The sequence below is a fragment of the Urocampus carinirostris genome, chromosome 1, assembly GCF_059441175.1.
Source record: "Urocampus carinirostris isolate Australia breed hairy pipefish chromosome 1, RoL_Ucar_1.0, whole genome shotgun sequence".
Taxonomy (NCBI): Eukaryota; Metazoa; Chordata; class Actinopteri; order Syngnathiformes; family Syngnathidae; genus Urocampus; species Urocampus carinirostris.
The window spans coordinates 47,745,751-47,763,928 of record NC_142349.1 but is presented as its reverse complement, the minus strand read 5'-3'; the positions used below and the strand labels follow the sequence as shown (position 1 = coordinate 47,763,928).

Below are 18,178 nucleotides of genomic sequence, written 5' to 3'. Positions count from 1 at the left end.
ACATCTACAGACTTGTTCTCTTGCTCAGCAGTCCAAAAGTCTATACAGACCAACTCCATAGGCTCAGAGGTGACTATGTTCTTGAGTGGTGCACGGTTGTGTGGTTCCGGTGTTTTCCCTACTACACAGCGCTGACAGGATTTGACATAATTCACAACATCACGTTCCATGCCATTCCAGAAGAATCGTTGCCTCACCAGAGACAAAGTACGGTTCTGGCCTTGGTGACCTGCTGAGTCATGTAAACCTTGAAGGACTTTCTGTTTCAATGAATCAGGCACCACAAACTGGAAGATTTTCTTGGCCATGTGAGGATCTTTCCTTATTTTGTAGAGCATGCCATTCTGTATGGTGAGTCTGCTCCAATGCTTCAGTAGTTTCATCACACTAGGCGACTCGACAGCTCTCTCACGCCTGGTAGGTCTCTTATGTCTATGCACAAAGTACATGGTCCTGCTTATTGTGTTGTCCTGTTCTTGTAAACCAACAAGCTGACTCTGTGGGAGTGCCGTTGACTGATCTCCCTTCTGCAGAAGATTGAAGTTGGCGTCTGTTCCCATCACTTGACCCACGCCACCAGTGGACTGAGCACTGAAGACAGCAGCAACCTCTTCTGATGTCACAGAACCATTGGAGCCTGATGGAATTGCCCTTTTTTACTGACTCGTCTGATGTCCCAGCACTCTCGTCTACAACAGCGTGACAATTGTTGGATACTCTGAACACCTCTTGCACAGTACTGTTGTTCACCCTGTTGACTTGGTCCAAGAGCGAAGTATAGGGCTCGGTAACAAGGCGATGACCCACACATGACCGTACAAATGGCTCACGGCTCAGAGCGTCGGCTACGATGTTCTTTGGTCCGGGAATGTACTTCAGGTCAAAATTGTATGCAGCTAGCTTCGCTACCCACCGCTGTTCACACGCATCAAGTCTTGGTTTGGTCAAAATGTATGTAAGTGGGTTATTGTCGGTCCACGTGGTAAAGTGTCTTCCTTTCAACCAATGGCTGAATTTATCACATACCGCCCATTTCAAGGCAAGAAATTCGAGCCTGTGTGCAGGGTAGTTGAGCTGGGAGCGAGAGAGCGTCTTACTTGCAAAGGCGACTGGTCTGGCTACTTTTCCACCAGGTGGCAGCTGTGACAGGACTGCTCCAATCCCATCAAAGGATGCGTCGACAGCCAGAATAAACGGCGCATCAAAATCTGGGTGGGCCAGAGTGACACCTGTCACGAGGTCGTGCTTCAGTGTTTCAAAGGCGTTCTGGCATGCATCGGACCAATCTGCAGGCGTCAGCTTCACTTGACCTTTCTTGCGGGCTCTCTTGCGCTTATGCTTGTCACCAGATTCAGATGTGAGCCTGAACATAGGTTTTGCCTTCGCAGAACATGCTTCAATGAAGCTTTGGAAATACATCACCATGCCTAGAAAAGATCTGATTTTACTAGGGCATGGCGTCTTGCCATCCGACTCCATTAGATCAGTGACTTGTACGTCATTTATCGCTCTCACTTTCTCGGGGTCAGTCCGAATTCCATCCTCACTGATGACATGCCCAAGAAATTTCACAGTCCGTCTGAGGAAAAAACACTTTTTGGGTGCGAGCTTGAGGTTGTGTTCCTTAAGGCGAGTAAACACCATCTGCAGGCGTTGGAGTGCAACTTCCTCTGTGGGGGCAAACACCATCAGATCGTCGAGGTAACATAATAGGCTCATGAAATTCTGATCACCAAATATTGACATCATCATCCTCATAAATGTTGCTGGGCTGTTGCAAAGTCCCTGAGGGAGCCGGTTGTACTCGTGAAGGCCGAATGGTGAGGAGAATGCCGTGTACTTTTTGTCGTCAGGGTGCAAGGGGACATTGTAGTAGCCTGACGTCAGATCCATTGTGGAGAAAAAGGCATTTCCCCCAAGTGCGGCCAAAGCATCAGCTTGATGCGGTAGTGGGTAGGCATCCTTTATGGTTCTTGCATTAAGCCTTCTGAAATCAGTACATACTCTTAGTTCTCCATTCCGCTTCCATATGAGAACAAGCGCAGATGCATAGTCGCTAGTCGACTTCTGAATAATTCCTTTCTCTTCCATCTCGTTCAGAGTCGTCCTCAGTTTTTCATACTGACTTGGTGGTATACGTCTGTAGGGTAGACGGAACGGCTTATCATCAACAAGGTGGATACGATGTACAAACTCTTTGGCCTCTCCACAGTCCATCTTATGGCGAGAAAAGATTGACTCGAATTGTTCGATGATATGAAGGAGCTTGTCTTTACACTGCAGCGAAACCTCACATGACTTCAGGTCAATGTCTTGCAGTCCCAGAGCTTCCAATGCACGCATCATGTCCTCTTCTGACCTGGGTCGGACCTCTTTGCTCTGTACACTCTGCACGTTGCACTTGACCTCCTCTGCATTGGGCAGGTCTTCCGCTGCGATACAAGGAGACACATCTGCAATTTTCCTGTTTCTTCTCAGCACCACAACTCTGTCCGTGGGATTAAAGACTTTAACAGGCACCCATCCATCTCCCCAGAGTGGAGTAACAACTCGTCCGACAAGGACTTGTCTGGGCGCAGCCTTAGATTGGGTTGGCTCAACGACCACTGTGCTGCCCGCTGATGCCCCGGCCAACTCAGGTAACTTGCCCCAAATAACGTACTCGGTCCGTGGATTCAGCGTCACGCAACTCTTGATCTTTACTGTCCCTACCTTGTCTGGAATGCAATCACCTCTCCATCTCTCTGTGTTGGAAAGCATTGACAGGAATTGACTGTGGTTATCGGACAGACCGTTGTCAGGAGTGGAAACTAATCTCCAATAGCCATCAGTACTTTTCAATTGAGTCAAAATATATTTGATGGCATTGCTGCCAAGGATCATCTGTTCTGTCTGGCCTGGCACCACCATTACTGGTATTATCATTTGGCACCCGTAAACTGTGACGTGAATGTCGTACATATCTCTGGGAGAAACTTGGTGTCCACCGCAGCCTACAATGACATAATCATCGGCCGTGTAACTCATCATATCAGGGAATTGCTGCAGGAGGTACTTAGCTGTGTCCTCACTTACTGTACAAGCCATCGACCCGCTGTCCAACAGCGCTCTGAAAGTGGGGCCTTCTTGCACAAGTACAGGTGTGTAAAACAGTTCGTCAGTCTCCGCTATTCTCTGAAACCCCTGAAAGATCAGCTTCTTCGATGGAGGTATCTTGTTGCTATACAACTCATAAATTGATTTATTGTCTTGCATGTCAGGCTTCACATTAGTGGTGGGAGGTATACTCAGTTGGTCTGCACTGTTCTCCCCTAAGCGCAGATCAGTTAGTTTCCCTGAGGCAGCGGGACAACTTTCGTCACTGGACAATCACGTCGAGAATGCCCTGGGGCATGGCAGTGAAAGCAAAGGTTTTTTGTCTCGGCAATGAGAGAGAGCACTGTGTTCGACTTCTTTGCAAATGATACATGGCTTGGCAGTGAAACCATTTATTCTGGCTCCAGGTCGCCTGGTTGGAGCTCCCCCTCTCTCTTGAAACTGGTTCGAGGTAACACGTATCAGAACTTTCTCCAACATACTAATAACGTCCGTTAGAGAGACATACTGTGGGCTCGAAGTCTGAGGTGGCTCGTGCACGAGGGTTGGACCATGGTTCACCTCAGCTTTGTGTACGGCAATTTCCGCTCTATTCGCAGGTTGTTGTAGGGAATCTGCTTTGTAGCTCTTCTCAGCGTGGTATTCATTCAGCACCTCTAGTACCTCACATGCTGACCACTTTTCGATGGTTTTTGATCTGTAAGTGAGTGCCAGTTCCTTGCATGGGCAGTTCCTAATAAATATGCGAGTAACCTCTATTTCAGGGTTGTCAAATGTTTTGCCCTGCTCTCTCAAGCACTCAGAGGCAAGGTCAGCTGCTCTGTTTAGTCTCAGCCAGTAGTCATAGGGGTCTTCCTGGTCTTTGGGCAAAGTTGAATAAAAGTCAGCTAAAGGGACAGCAGAGTACTTGGTACAGCTAAAGTATTTCCTGAGAAGACTATAAATCATGTCAGGGCGGGTATAGACGTCTATATTACTGTTTCTAATGCTAAACCTAACTACATCTTTAGCTTTTCCTCTCAAATGTATAAGGATTTCCTCTGCTTGCTCTTCAAGTTTCACATCACTCCTTTTTATAAATGTCCTCATTAGATCTTCCCACTCATGTATTGTTATTGAGTCTGAGCCATCCCCAATAAATGACGGCGGTTCCTTAACCTTTCTCTGCGTTACCACCTGACTCAATCTGTTTGCTTCATCTTGTGTGGCAGCAGCGTTAGGAGCTACTATATTATGTGACTGTATATTTGAGAATATGCTATCAGCCAATTTATGTCCTATCTCCTGAATAATATTTGTCATGTGATCAGCTAAACCCTCAGAAATTTCACTCGCGGAATTTGGCGTAGATGTGGGTCTGACCTGAGGTGAAGGTAGGCTAGCATGTTGGTCAGCTGCATTATGGGTGCTCACACTGGAACTTGCCTCTACTCTATGTGTCGCACCACCTGGGGTAGAACTATTATCAGAGGGGATGGGGGTAAACATGCCCCTGCCCCTGCCAAAGTGAATAGGTGTGTCAAATTGTGGAGCTAACACATTGCTCTGATTAAACATGTTTCAAAGATTAACAGAAAAAAATGTAAATAAGTCAAAATCACAAAATAAATCAGCAGCCTTCGTATCACTGTGACACTGCACTGTAATGAGCTAAACAATATCGCTCATGTAACTAAAATTTCAAATACTGTGAGCTCATGTGGCAGGTAGGACAGTCCTCGGTTCGGCGAGTTTGATAGAAGTCACGGGTCACGGCACCAATGTAACCGCGTTGTACGTGTCCCACCAAAGATCCACATTCACGCTGGACTGGATGATGAGGTTTTTATTATTACAGTTCTGCAAATGGATGAGTCACAACATTAGCTTTTTCTGCTGGGTTTGATCTCTTTGATCTCTTTGTAGTACTCTGGTTAAACTGACAAAACCCCGCCTCCTGGTCACATGTTAGAAGCCAAAACCAAACCCCACCCCATACCAGCAGATGGCACTGTTGGACTCAGCATTGCAGGACATTTACCAAAAACTATACACATATTTTAGCAGGAATTTCAATAAAATAAAAGTTATTATTACACCCGTTACACATGCATTAAGCATAGGTCTTAATTTAGTTGTGCATACTCCACATCTGAAGAAATATAATTAGTAGGGGTTAGAATGATAAAATTGTGTTATATTTCTTTACACATCCACTTTACTTTGATAGTTACACTCACAGTGAATGGATTGTTCACTAATTATTATTTTTCCATTTTACAGTAAGTGTTTGTAATTTAACTGTTAGCAGAGCTTAGTAACGAAATTCGTCTAGTCAACACAATCCAATTCAGTGGGCGCTATGTGCTGGTGTTCAATGGCACCAAGATAAGGTGGCAAAAAGGTTTCGTCCCATTTTTGTTGACAAGCTCTCCTGAAATAGTTTGTACATCCCTTGCGTTTATGAATCGGTTCATATGAATCAAACATTACCCTTTATTGGAATTTTATTTACTTGTTTTGTTGCATATTATGTTAAATTGTCAAAAAATAGAGGAATCATGTGTGCCGCGATGTGCACCAGTCGATTCGAAAAATATATTGGGACGCAGCCCTTGCTCTGTTGCTAGGAGGCGCTGTTGTAGGCCGGAAGAAGGAACATCGATGGCGGTGATGGTTTAGCCTGGACAACGAGGACAGTCGGGAGCGTTTTAATAACCGCCGTGTCTTAGTCGGGTTACCCACCCATACACACTTTAAAGGTATCAACAAAAACAAGATAAAAGGAAGGGGGGGGAACTCGGCTTTTTCTTTCCCACTCGGGTCTGGGTGGATCAGCTGTGTCACGTCACGTGAACATCTGTACTACAGCATCTCGAAAACGCTATCATGATAAATATTATATTTCATTAATAATTAGTTTGTATGATAATGTATGTAGGTCAGTGGTATTTTATTGTATTAATTTACTGGCTGAAACTGTCACTGACATTGATCATCGTGATTGCCTAGTTTAAAACCAGGAGAAAAAAATAGTCAACTGATGCCTGACCAGGAATGGTAGAAATGTGATGAATGTGATTAGAATTCCCTACAATTGTAGTTTAAAACACAAGCGTACATTTAACTGCCTATTTCCCGCTACAGCGCTAATGTGGATGGAAAACTATCAAGATTTCTGTCTCCAAAATGTGGCCAAGCTGCAGAAAGAGGGTACATTTAGGAGAACGTCATGTGAGCCGATCGTTTCATACTCATCCGTCATCGTCTACTGTGGGAAAGGTGCCCTGTCCCCTTTGGTAAGACAAAAATTTACACTTTTAAATGCTTAACAAACGATTTCCCCTTGTTTATCTGATATGCAGTAAAAAAAAGAAAACAAACAGCAAACATGTGACCTTGACGCTTAATAAGATCAGTGATCATTGAATGGGAGAGCAACTGTAGTAGATAAGAAACATTCAAGTCTGTGCTCCTTATAGCGAACACAACTTTGTGTGCTAGATAATTTCTCCATGTGATATAGCTAATGCCAGGTTAACACAATCTTATTTTGACAATCATTACGGTAAAAAAAAATACATTTTCATTTTGGGAGAAAATGATTCACCCCGTAAAGTCAGTACTTTCTGTCACTTTTGGGTCTGAATCAGGTAACAAGTTTGAAAATGCACAAAAACTTTACTCCATATCTTAAACCTTAACCCAGAACTCTGACCAGTTTTCTTGTTTACTCTTTTTTTGGACCCTGATCGTTAAAACTAATCCTAAAGTTAAAACCTTAGTCAAGAACCTGACCCAAATTCCAACTCATATCCCTAAACCAACCTGAAAGCTACAACTAATGGTGTGTAGAGTAGCTAAAAATGGTATTCAAGTAAGACTAGCGTTATTTTGCAACATTATTACTACACTAAAGTCAGGTCACATGTATTTGTACAGTCTTTAATCACAGAATGTCTCAAAAGGGTCCGCGCATAACATTCACAGCATTCCGTTGATCTTTAACTGACAAATTAGAACAATTATCTGTTCCTTGAATACTATTTTGGACGTTTGTATTTTTTTCACAGTTGAATTTGGAACAGCGTCAACAGATGTGTGATCTCAGACAGAGAGCGGTCCAGCTGGAAATAGAACGACAGAACCCGCAATGGAGCAGGCCCTCTCCCCAACTGCGAGAGAAACCAGTGTATCTTACTGTGCAGTCACAGAAAAGCAGTGAAGCAGGGTCTAGTCCAGTTGAACATGAAGATAAAACAAAAAACAGCTGCACACCTGATTCCAAGGTATTTACTAAAGTATTTACATTCAACGCTGTCATTAGTATGTCTGATTGTCTTACGGATCCCTTAACCACCAGGAACGTAGGGGCACCACTTTCTTTTGTGTGTCTTGGGTAATGAGGTGTGTCATGGACAAGTACAGCCTGGTGGCGCCCATCCCTCTTCAGGCTGTTGTTTGCATAGCGCTTTGCTCCCAAGCCTGAAACATGGGGCTTACAAAAACTGGCCCAAGTTATAATACCGGTTATATTAATGCATTAAAGGAAATTGTGCTTTTTCTGCTCTCTTGTCACATTAGTTTTAGCTCAATCTGAACTCAGCTGGACGTACAAATGCACGTAAGGGCTCGCACATGTATTACTTTTCATTGCTTAAAGTGGCCATTAATTATCCATTAATCAGTCCATTACTATTTTGATTGTTGAATAATCAGATGAACTGAACTTTTTAAAATTGTACCGTAATCCATGTATTTTAAAACAGAATATTAATTCGCAATGTCATTGGAGAAAGCACACATTTGGTCATTTATTTGCCGATTTGATTCATGGCATGTCTAAATATAAGCAAGAATGTTGATGTTCATTACAAAGTAAAGTAGTGAGTCAAGCCGAAAATATTTACCCCCTAAATAGTCTTAGATCTGTGGGCTGCCTAACATTAAAGATTGTCAAAAAAATTGTGAAATTTACCAAGTTTTTACCAACACATGTGATAAATATGAATACAATTGGTAACTATCTATTGTTGATAAGATCAAAGTCTGAGGACTAGGTGAAGGTAATCGATTTTTGAAATATATGTCGATTAATTTGTTAATCCAAAAGTTGTTGAATCTCAAGTCTAAACTTTAGAAATCAATATGAAATACATCTGAACGTATTCAGTGTGATATCAATTTAACAAATGATCCACTCAAAATATAAGTTATGTTATGTATATTATATGTGTGTATTTGGGGGACAACACGATGAATCCTATATTTGCTACCTCAAGTATAATTTTTCCTACTTAAGAATCTACGCAAAGCAGCACTAGCAAAAGGATCACAAAATGCCTGATGTTATTTGCTTTCTTAAGTACAGATTGTTAGACTCCAGACCTCGCCAACAGACATTTCTATTTTTACTGTAACTCAATGTTGGAATTGTTTCACCAACATTTCCAAAACTGTTTACTTTGAAAGGCTTGTGTTGTTATTTCCGCTACCCTCAGACTGTGTTGCCATTGATTGTTTGACAAAGACATGATGCATAGGGCTATAAAAAGTCTGGAATTCAAGTCTTGGTTAACATTCAACTCTAAATCAGGTGTGGTATGAGTTAGAGAAACATTACGGGATTGGGCCTAATTTAACGCTAGGTATTTACTGCTCTAGTTTTTGGCTGCTTAGGGTGGTTACTCAGAATGGGATTTTAAACTGACTTCATTAGGTTTAATGTATAAGTTATGTTTGAATAAAAACGTCCAGCTAGGTTCGATCACTTGCAATGTGGGCACTTTTTACTAATCACAGGTTGGTTTCAAATATCTTCTTTGTAAATTTTGGCCCATAACAGAGACTTCAACTTCTATGTGGTGAGGCTTTACAGTCAAGAAGTCCTAAAGGACCAACACTCAACAATGGTTACACACTGATCACAGACTCACCGAGACTTCCAATCGACTTTAGAATGGGACTACAATCCAGTAACCAGACAACAAATCCTACCCTCACTGGGGATGAAGCAGAGCTTGACACAGAGAAGAGTGATGAGGACGATATGAGCATAGACAGCCTTCTTAAGCAAACAAAGGAAGACGCAAATAAGGATCCCAGTAAGGATACGGCAAAAGGTGTCTCACCACCACTTTCCCCAGGGGCCGTCTCAGAAAAAGAAATGCTCAGCCCAAAAAATAATGTTAATTCTGGCTTTAGAGTGCATCACAGTCCAATTGGCCCTCCTAAAATGTTTTCCAATGAAACTACGCATGACCCTAAGTCGCAGCAGTATGGACCACCTGTTTTATCCAATCACATAATTCAGCAGCACAGCCTGGAGTTGAGTTTCAGCCCTCAGGTTGAGAGACGTAAACCACGCCCATTCTCCACAGGGAATATCAACATTGTCTTCCCAGAAATTTCAAGGGAAGAAAAAGCAGTCACTGTGGCTACACGGTCCTCAGAACACTGGAGCCCATCAACGAACAACAGAGGGGACGCTCAAAACAGGTCCGGTAGTCATCAGTCGGGTCATTCCGTCATCAGTCCAATGCAGGAAAGCCGCAGCCCTGTCAGCCCATCATTGGAAAGCCCAACTGGGCAACAGGACTGCCTGCCCTCAACCTTCCGCCGCCGCTGCCAAACGTTTGACATTCAGCGGCACACTGACCACACAAGATCTGACCAGATTGACCGCAGTCAAGAAAGGGCACCTCGCTTCATTGCGGGGATCACAATGCGCCCCTCGAGTTGGCGAAACTCAGCTACTCCCTTAAACAACTCAGTCAATGTAGATAATCTTTTGCCTTGTCTACAAACACCTAACATTTCCCATGAAATTAAGCCGAGAGAGTCAGGTGATCCTTTTTCTTCTTGTGGCAACACTTCACCAAATTTCCTCGGACATGCAGGTGATGCACAAGGCATGTGATCATCCTATCTAAAATCTTACAGTAAAATGGTTTGATACAGTGTCTTGAAAAATGATGTTATTATTTTGGTTCAAAGATGAAACCCAGAGGCGAGCGCAGGCTCTGATTGACATGCAAAGGCGTCTGGAGGAGGAACATGCTTTACAGATGTCGCTGCTTCTGGCCGAGCAGGAAAAAGAACAACAGTGCCTCCGTTTGGTGAGCCTGTTTCATAACTATTTTCTGTGCACTCTTGTTCAATGGCTATTAGTTCCTTCAATACTAAATCGCTTTGCAAGTCAGAATGCACAAACTAGCTACCGTAACATCAAATGCCTTTCAAAAATGCAGACTTCTCAAGTAGTACAATAGAATCAGTCCCAATTCTTAATAACTCGCCTCTTTGTTTGCTCTGTGAAAGGAGTTTGAAGAGACAAAACGAAGACTGAAGGAACAGCATATGGTCGATCTCCAAACTTCAGGCTCGTGTCAGCGGAAATGTATGTCTGTGAAGGACAAACCTCCAGCTGTTAGTCCAACTGTCCTATCACCAGGTCAGTTAAAGTACCGGATGAAAATGTTGTTTTAACAATAGAATGATTTAGCGCTGCTGTTCCTCCTTTTACAGGATTTCCAAGTCCCATTTGTTCAAATGTGACTTCTCCCTCTGCACAGTCCCACATCTACCAAAATGGACCCACTTCAGGCGCTCATAAACCTCTTGCAAGGCTAAGTCAGGTGAACATTTTTCTTTCCCCCAGCCTAGCTTGGTGTTCTGATCTTTTCGTGTTTTTATTTTCAGATTCACAAAGGAGAACGGCAGAGAGCATTGTGTCGAATTAGTGCCATCTCCCGCGGCTTCCTTGTTCGCCGACTTCTAAAAACGCACAAGGTTGTACATCTGCGTCAGACTATCGTGGTGAGGCCTAAACACTTGAAAAATAAAATGATGTAGTGTTTGTACTATGACAATGAGTTCAATAGAAAATGCATTAATTAATTTTAAATTCCTTACAGTCTTAATGACTACAGTGTAGTGTAAAATAACTTAAAATAACAGGATATGTGTGCTTCATTTCCAATTAGAAAAATGGAAGAAAACTGTAGATCGGGGTGGGCCAACTTTTTGATTTGGAGAGCCACTGAGTTAAAAAGAATTGCCAGTTAGGGCTAGGCCTGGAGAAAAACAAAGAATGGTTAAAACTTTTGTAACTGTTGATACAGTCTCTAATCCGATACGTTGGCAATATATGAGGAAAAAAGACAATTTCATAAAATGTTTTCATATCGTCATTGCTATTTGAAAAAGACGTATTCTATCTCCAGATTTGGACGTTTTTTTTTTTTTTTTTTGCATTTTCAAAGTAAAAATTCCAATAATGCAATAAAAACTGAGATAAGTATTTTTAGATTAACATTAAGAATAGGCAATTCTGAATGAATTAACAGGCAGACATGGGTGTTTGTTGTATTTCATTTTTTATTTGTCTATAAAAAGACAATTTCATCAATTTTGTTTTGAAACACGCAGAATTTCCTTCCCCTTATGTATGTTTTAGATTAGGGGATTGTATAATATTAGTCTGTGGTTTGCAATAATTTGTAGTCTTTGCAGCCCTTTCCTTGTGATTAAGGGCTGTAAAAATAAACTTGACTTGTGCGCAGGAAATATTTTTCATTTTTGTTTTGTTTTGTTTCAACTGTTCTTGTCAACTTGGTCTTTATATTAATTTCAAATCCATTAAAAGAGTCCTAAGAAGCCTTGAACCTTAGTCTTAACTTGCCTTGAGCAGTAGGAACCCTATGTATGTGGTCCCCAGGCCGTAGGTTGCCCACCCATGCTGTAGATCCACATTTAAACACTAAACAATTCTACATCGGTCATACATTTTGAGGATATGTGCTGAGTAGTAATTCAGCTATTTATGATTGGCTTAAAATTTTGCAAGCTACCATCAGTGAAAAAAGTCATTCTGAAATGTAATTATTGTATAATAACCTGGAAGGACATTTGTTTCGTAATCCTTGTGTCCTTGTAGGACACTCAGGCATTCATTGGGTCCTTCCAAACCGAAGGGCCACAGAAGAGAAGTACTTTCTTGGCACAGGATCTCTCCTTACAAGACCGAGTTCGAGCACAGGTACAGATGTGCTCTAACAAGCAGTTAGTTTTTTTTTTAAAGACTTCACATTATCTTTCACTTTGCATAATATCTGCTTTTTACAGTTACGTGCAGCCCTTTATGATATCCACGAAATCTTCTTTGAAATCTCCCTGGCGGATCGATTAGCACTGCTGCAGCAGGACAGGGAGCTCTGTGCTGAGAAGAAGCAAAGAGACATGGTAAGAATCAAATATTATAAGTTACTGGCATGCTAGCTCTTAGCAACTGTCATTTGTATTTACTCTACTTTCCATTAGGTTGTTTCCAATCTTATAATAGTTTAGCAGGCCATTCCATTTGGGCACCAAAAATCTACATGGCGAAATGCTGGCTCACCAAAAATAACAGTAATTATTGTTTTAAACGGGGTTAGTACAGGTGACTGAAATCCTAGAAAGTGCTTGAATTGTAATGTTTTGTGTGAAGTGCTTGCAAATGCTTTAAATTGTTTCTATATTTCTCAACAAGACTCTGACGCTGCTCTTTGGTGGCCTCGATTTGCCATTGCATTTCTTTCCTCGTGATTAAATGCACCTGGCGTTATTTTGTACAAAATTGTTCAATGAAGCGTCATCGCCCCCTACTGGTTGCGTTTAAGAGGACAGGTGCATGCTTCACCCAAACAGTCCACAATGAAATGTATATTAGTGCAAGGATTACGAATCCATTATGGACATCTAATAGGGGCCATGCAAAAAACTAAGGTAGCTTTTCCCAGTGGTCAATTGTTATGGGAAGAACTTCCTGCAACTGAAAAGGTAAGCTACATATTACTCATTTTTACCCAAAACCTATACAGAGAGAGAGATAAGTCTCAAAAACAAATAATCAGAAATAAGATCTGAAAATCCTGTCCTGATAAATGCCATGCTCAAGATTAAAATTCTCATTTGTAAATCACAGATATATTTGTGGCTCTGCAAAATACATGATTCACACCAGATTTATTCTTTAAATGGTGCTGGAGGAATTGTAAAATCGTCTTTCAAAGTCCTTAAAAAGTGCTTAAGTTTGGCCATGAAAAAGGTGTACAAATCCTGTATAAATCTGAATTGTTGATCCGACTGTGAAGGAGAAAGCCAAGAAAGAAAAGGAGAGAGCGGCGCTTTCTGCTGCCACACAAAGATCTCTCGACCGAAAAAAGAGGTAATGGACAGGTGGAAAAAAAATCCATTCTGAATGGGACATTTTCTCCAATCATGAAACCGAGTTTGCGGGTTCTCTTTCAGGGAGGGAGAGTTACCAGGACAGGCTCGAAAGGTGATGCAGAAGCCGAAAAGTCCCACTCCCATCAGGTACTCAAAACCCCGAGTGCCCACACTTTTGAGCCTCTCTACCTATGTCTTTTGTTATTCCAAGTTCTGTTCATTATTATTTTTTATCATGTGCTTAGAAGTCAACACTGATGTATTACTTTCTTAGAGTCCAAAAATCTGGCCAAGTCCAAAAATGTGTCCTGAGCCAGCTCAACCGCCAAGGGTGAGTTCATGTCTTCATTCACTGCTCTGCTTGCTACCATGCTACATTTGATCTAAAAAGTAGAGCAGTCGAGCGAGAATTATGCTATCAAATGCCATCGTTCAGTGATGCAAAACAAAAGTCTGGCATTGATCTCGCTCAATGTTTACCAAATACGTCAGAAGATTGGAAGTACAATAACCTTTTGCTGTATCAAGTTATACTTATCACGGTTTCGCTTCTTGGCGGATTTTCATCGTACATTGTGTCGGAATGTCCAAAATGGGTTTTTCAATATTTTGGCTGTCTAATCGCTGCATAAGTAAAATAAAAGTACATTTTCTATATCGTCCACATGATGGCATCAAAGTATAATGTGAAGTAAAAATGTAGTGTCCTGAAATCCAAATATATTTTCAAAATTATAATTCAACAGTACAGAAGTTGTTTGTAAAAGAAAATCTATGAAGTACTTTAATTTTGTGTTAAACAAATGCTTAAGACTGTAAACTGGGGTTGTTCTTCTGTTTTAAATGTATAATACAGGATATAAATATATTTTCTACTTAGCGGGTTTTGATTTTCGCAGGATCTTTTTGGAACGCGACCCTTAGAAAAACGAGGGATTACTGTATTTCTAATGAACAGCATCTCATGGTGGTTTGGATTTATTGGGTGTGTATGGTCTAAATAACGAGTAAACACAAGTTTGGGGGCAATATCAAATTAAATTAAAATTATAATAACAAAACACATGAATTAAGAATTCTGTGAAAATGTGTAACAAATTGGCCGGCGGATGTACAAATTTACTGTCAGTCCTTATAAAACCAGAATATGTACTGTATGTACTAGCATTCACACTTTGTTGTTAAAAAAAACAAACTGGCATACAAATTTCACTTGAAATATGTGATGGTTCACAGTTCCTATAACTATCGTGCATTGTGGGTGTCATTTTTGACTGTACAAACCATGTTTTGAATTGGTACCATAACATTTATTTTCAGCTAACGGATTTCACTTGGAACTTATGGAGCAAAACAACAAATTAAAATACTTTCAAGATGTTTAAGAAACCTTTTGTGTGAGTTAATTATTAGGATATGCTATTTGACCATTTCTCCCAAAACTATGTCTCTGTCACTGTTAAGCAGTGATAATACAAAAACTAATACATTAAAAAAGTTGCACATTTTCAATCCAAACATTCATTATCTCTGTCTGTTCCTTGCAGGAGCTGGTACAAGAAGACCCCCGAAGCTAGAGTGAAGCGCACAGATCACCCGAAGAACCTGATGAAGCAAAATTCTCTGGGCTAACAGGTGTCAAACACGTCCCTTGATATCACCCTAAAATACACGGATGTTACCCAATAGCAGGGGTCTCCAACCTTTTTCACGCTGAGAGCTACTTTTCGTTAGTAATAAGCGCAAAGGGCACGCAATTAGATATGCGTTTTTAAAATAACAACTCATGTTATTACTATGTTGTTTTTATCTTATTAACAAGTAATCGAAAGTAGGGTTAAATACTCAGTCAACCATTAAAAAAATAAATTTACTAGAAAATTACAATGACACACTGGTGAGCTATTTTGAGAACAGGTCTGCAGGCACCCCAGCTGTCCTCAGGGGGCACCATGTTGGAGACCCCTGCCCCATAAGAACAACCGTTGATAAATAAAACCTCAGTTGAACTGGACACTGAAAGGGAGTGGAAAATTGAGTAAACATGAAGCTATCAGACTCCTGTCTTTTACATTATTTATTAGAATTGATTTTATGTGTTTTTTTTTAAGGTTACGGTCCTCTTTTGGAGTACCTCGAAGCTCTGTCAGCATCCTGTGCAAAGTTTAGACACTGAAAACAAAACCTGATGAGTGATGGAAAACCTGAAGTCAAGGGACCACTATAATGATTTATAACGTACCGTGATGAAAATAATATATATTATTCGCATTACAATTTTAAGAACTTTCTTAAATCCACATTTTCAAGTACCGGTATTTCAATGTGTGCTAATTGACTACAGTCAAGCAACATAACTAGCAGCAGTTATAGACGTTTTATCTAAATACTGTTGGGAATGTGCCCGATTCAAAATGCCTTTATATTCTGTGATAGTCTGAATCTAGTCCTCATATAATCCACTGTTGACAAACTGAGGTATTTATCTGTGATGGCACATCACGTATAATTTAACTTATTTAAGACGATCAGTTCAAGGGTTTTAAGGGCTCTTAGTGTTTCCTTTCTTTTTTAACTGAATTGAAATTGTCTTTTATTGTTGCAAAAACTGTTTCTTTAATGAGCACCGAACAAGACCTTAACGTGTATGTTTACATACTGCTCCAATATCTCTGTTACAGCCTTATTTTTGTGGTTTAGTAAGGAGTTGGAATGTTGTGGAGATGTGGGTTGGCTAGCTATTACAGAAAGTGAGTGCTCAACAAAGACTACCAATTTATTATTGTAATGTTTTTATTTTCTCATAATTATATTATATTTTTGCAGCAGTGCAGCCGCATGTGGCCTTAATACCACAGAGCAAAAGACATCATAAATTCTTAAATAGCCTCATAGATACCAATTTCCTTGGTATTCTTCATTTTAGAATTTTTTCTCATGGCTTATTGAGCAAAATATGACCTTGATCAGTGTGATTTTGAGCGTGTAATTGAACTTGTTCTTCTTCAACATTGTCTCTGCCGAATAAACGAGCGTTGCTTCTGATTTTTCACCAGCCAGGCGATGGCGATCTTCTTTTGTTACCTTGTTACTATATATAATATATATATATATATATATATATATATATATATATATATATACAAAACCAACCTGACACTCTGCATTGTCCCGTGGCTCTTCCCACCTTTTATTCCGCGCTCCACTCAAGAGTCCAAAAAAGGTAGTGACGCTGCGTGTTCGAATCAGGACTATCTCTTATCCCTACATTAACTCCACTCCCGTGTCAACACTTCATCACACAGTTTTTTTACATGGACAATTCCTTAACAACAAGCCGAAAGGCAACACAAAGACGATGTCCAAACAAAAAAAAAAAACCTCTCCTGTTACCCTTATGTTGTGTTAGGGTCTCCAGTGACCCGTTTTAAGGTTAAAAAATGTAATGACTGATGTGTCTCAGGGGCCATAAAATCAGTTACCATTGAAATATATTGTTATGGATGCAGATCATGTTTGTTAGGATATTGTATTAACTATATTAAGTGATACTCCTTTCTTTTCAGTGTTGCTAGACTGAGGTAGACCCCGGGTATATATTGATGATAATAAATTTAATATTTCCGTTTTTTATTTGGTCCCCTTAGGGAAATTCTTTTTCACTGACATTACAAAGGGGGGTAGGTGAAGTGGGGGTACAGTTGGTGCTGTTCCAGCAGAGCGTGAGCCGAATTACCTATTTACAGAACCTGGTATACATGTACTAACCAGGTCCAACCCTGCATAGCTTCCCGAGATCAGGCCTTTTCAGGATGGTATGGCCATAAACAGGCCCGCTAACTCGCTAACAACAGTTATTGGTGCCAATTTGTAATACAACATGAGGGTTAAACTTATTGTTTTAATTAAAATTTTCATTTATTCATTAGTGATTTATTTGTTTGTCAGTCCAATAATGTATTATTATTATTTTCAGCACATGTATGTTCAGGAAAATGCTGTATTTGATTTGGCTTCATGCAAAGCATAGTATTGAGGATCTATACTAAAAGTTGCGTTTTTTTGTTTTCTTTTAAATTTTAGGTTACTACAAATTCTGACTTCTGATTACTTATTTACCGTATTTTTATAGTATTAATTGTTTTTTGTTTTCCCTTTATCCAGATATTTTTGGGGGTTTTAAATACCATTGGCCCGTATTCTGGTCTAATTTTTAAGATATATGATGTTCTCACGATGACAACATTCATGTACGGACAGAAAACGCAAGCTATGATTGGCACCATTCATCTTAACCGTTGTGTGTTTCTGTGTTTTATTTTCTTATTGTACACTGAATGTTTTATACAGCACCTTGAGCGATTGGCAGGTCCAAATTGTCAATAGCTATGAGTAAGCCTGTGGATGTTTGTCTCTGTGTGCACTGCGATTGGCTGTCAATCAGTTCAGCATGTTCCCTGCCCACTGCCCGAAGACATCTGGGATGGGCTGCAGCATGGTGACCCAAGTGAGGACAAGCGTCTGGAAAATGAAAAGTTGGATTGAGCAGCCTTTGATGTGGTGCATGACAATATATTTCCTGTTTAACTTTTGAGGCTCTAAAATTTGTTAAAGTCCAAATCCAAGTCAAATTTAGCGGAAATGTTCACTGTGGCTCCTTTCGCATGTGGTGTCTATTTAAATATGGCAGATGAAATGTGGAATGGATAAGCACTGAATTATTTCTTCTCATTTGTTTTGTGTTGTATGATGCTGCAATGAAGAAAACGGAACGCAGTTTATCCGTGGTGGAGTCACTTCAGGTCACCCGACAACAACGTTAGGCAGGGGATCTCATGAGACCTACTCTCGCTTTTCTTTACTCTCTTTATTTTTGCTCTCTGTTTGCAGA

General features: G+C 40.5%; 1 protein-coding gene across 2 annotated transcripts; it reads left to right on the top strand.

The window, feature by feature from the left end:
• Window positions 1–5,708: 5,708 nt before the first annotated feature.
• Window positions 5,709–16,344, top strand: ccp110 (centriolar coiled-coil protein 110). 2 transcript variants are annotated; one of them, XM_088355854.1, is made up of 15 exons: window positions 5,709–5,837; window positions 6,223–6,374; window positions 7,149–7,364; window positions 8,921–9,974; window positions 10,072–10,193; window positions 10,396–10,528; window positions 10,603–10,712; window positions 10,777–10,893; window positions 12,014–12,115; window positions 12,202–12,318; window positions 13,212–13,285; window positions 13,369–13,434; window positions 13,562–13,618; window positions 14,835–14,922; window positions 15,399–16,344. In XM_088355854.1, exons 2-14 carry the CDS (start codon window positions 6,228–6,230, stop codon window positions 14,917–14,919), a joined length of 2,400 nt encoding a protein of 799 aa, XP_088211980.1. In that variant the 5' UTR covers window positions 5,709–5,837; window positions 6,223–6,227; the 3' UTR covers window positions 14,920–14,922; window positions 15,399–16,344. The 2 variants fall into 2 exon arrangements, with proteins under 2 accessions (XP_088211980.1, XP_088211989.1); XM_088355863.1 differs by having other exon boundaries at window positions 8,921–9,986.
• Window positions 16,345–18,178: the final 1,834 nt, after the last annotated feature.

What these genes read in the sequence shown, in the direction of transcription:
- ccp110 (XM_088355863.1), top strand. Translation starts at nt 6,228, where the DNA reads ATGTGGATGGAAAACTATCAAGATTTCTGTCTCCAAAATGTGGCCAAG. An exon ending in AACAACAGTGCCTCCGTTTG is followed by an intron (nt 10,194 to 10,395) that starts GTGAGCCTGTTT and finishes GCTCTGTGAAAG; the next exon opens with GAGTTTGAAGAGACAAAACG. An exon ending in TCCAACTGTCCTATCACCAG is followed by an intron (nt 10,529 to 10,602) that starts GTCAGTTAAAGT and finishes CTCCTTTTACAG; the next exon opens with GATTTCCAAGTCCCATTTGT.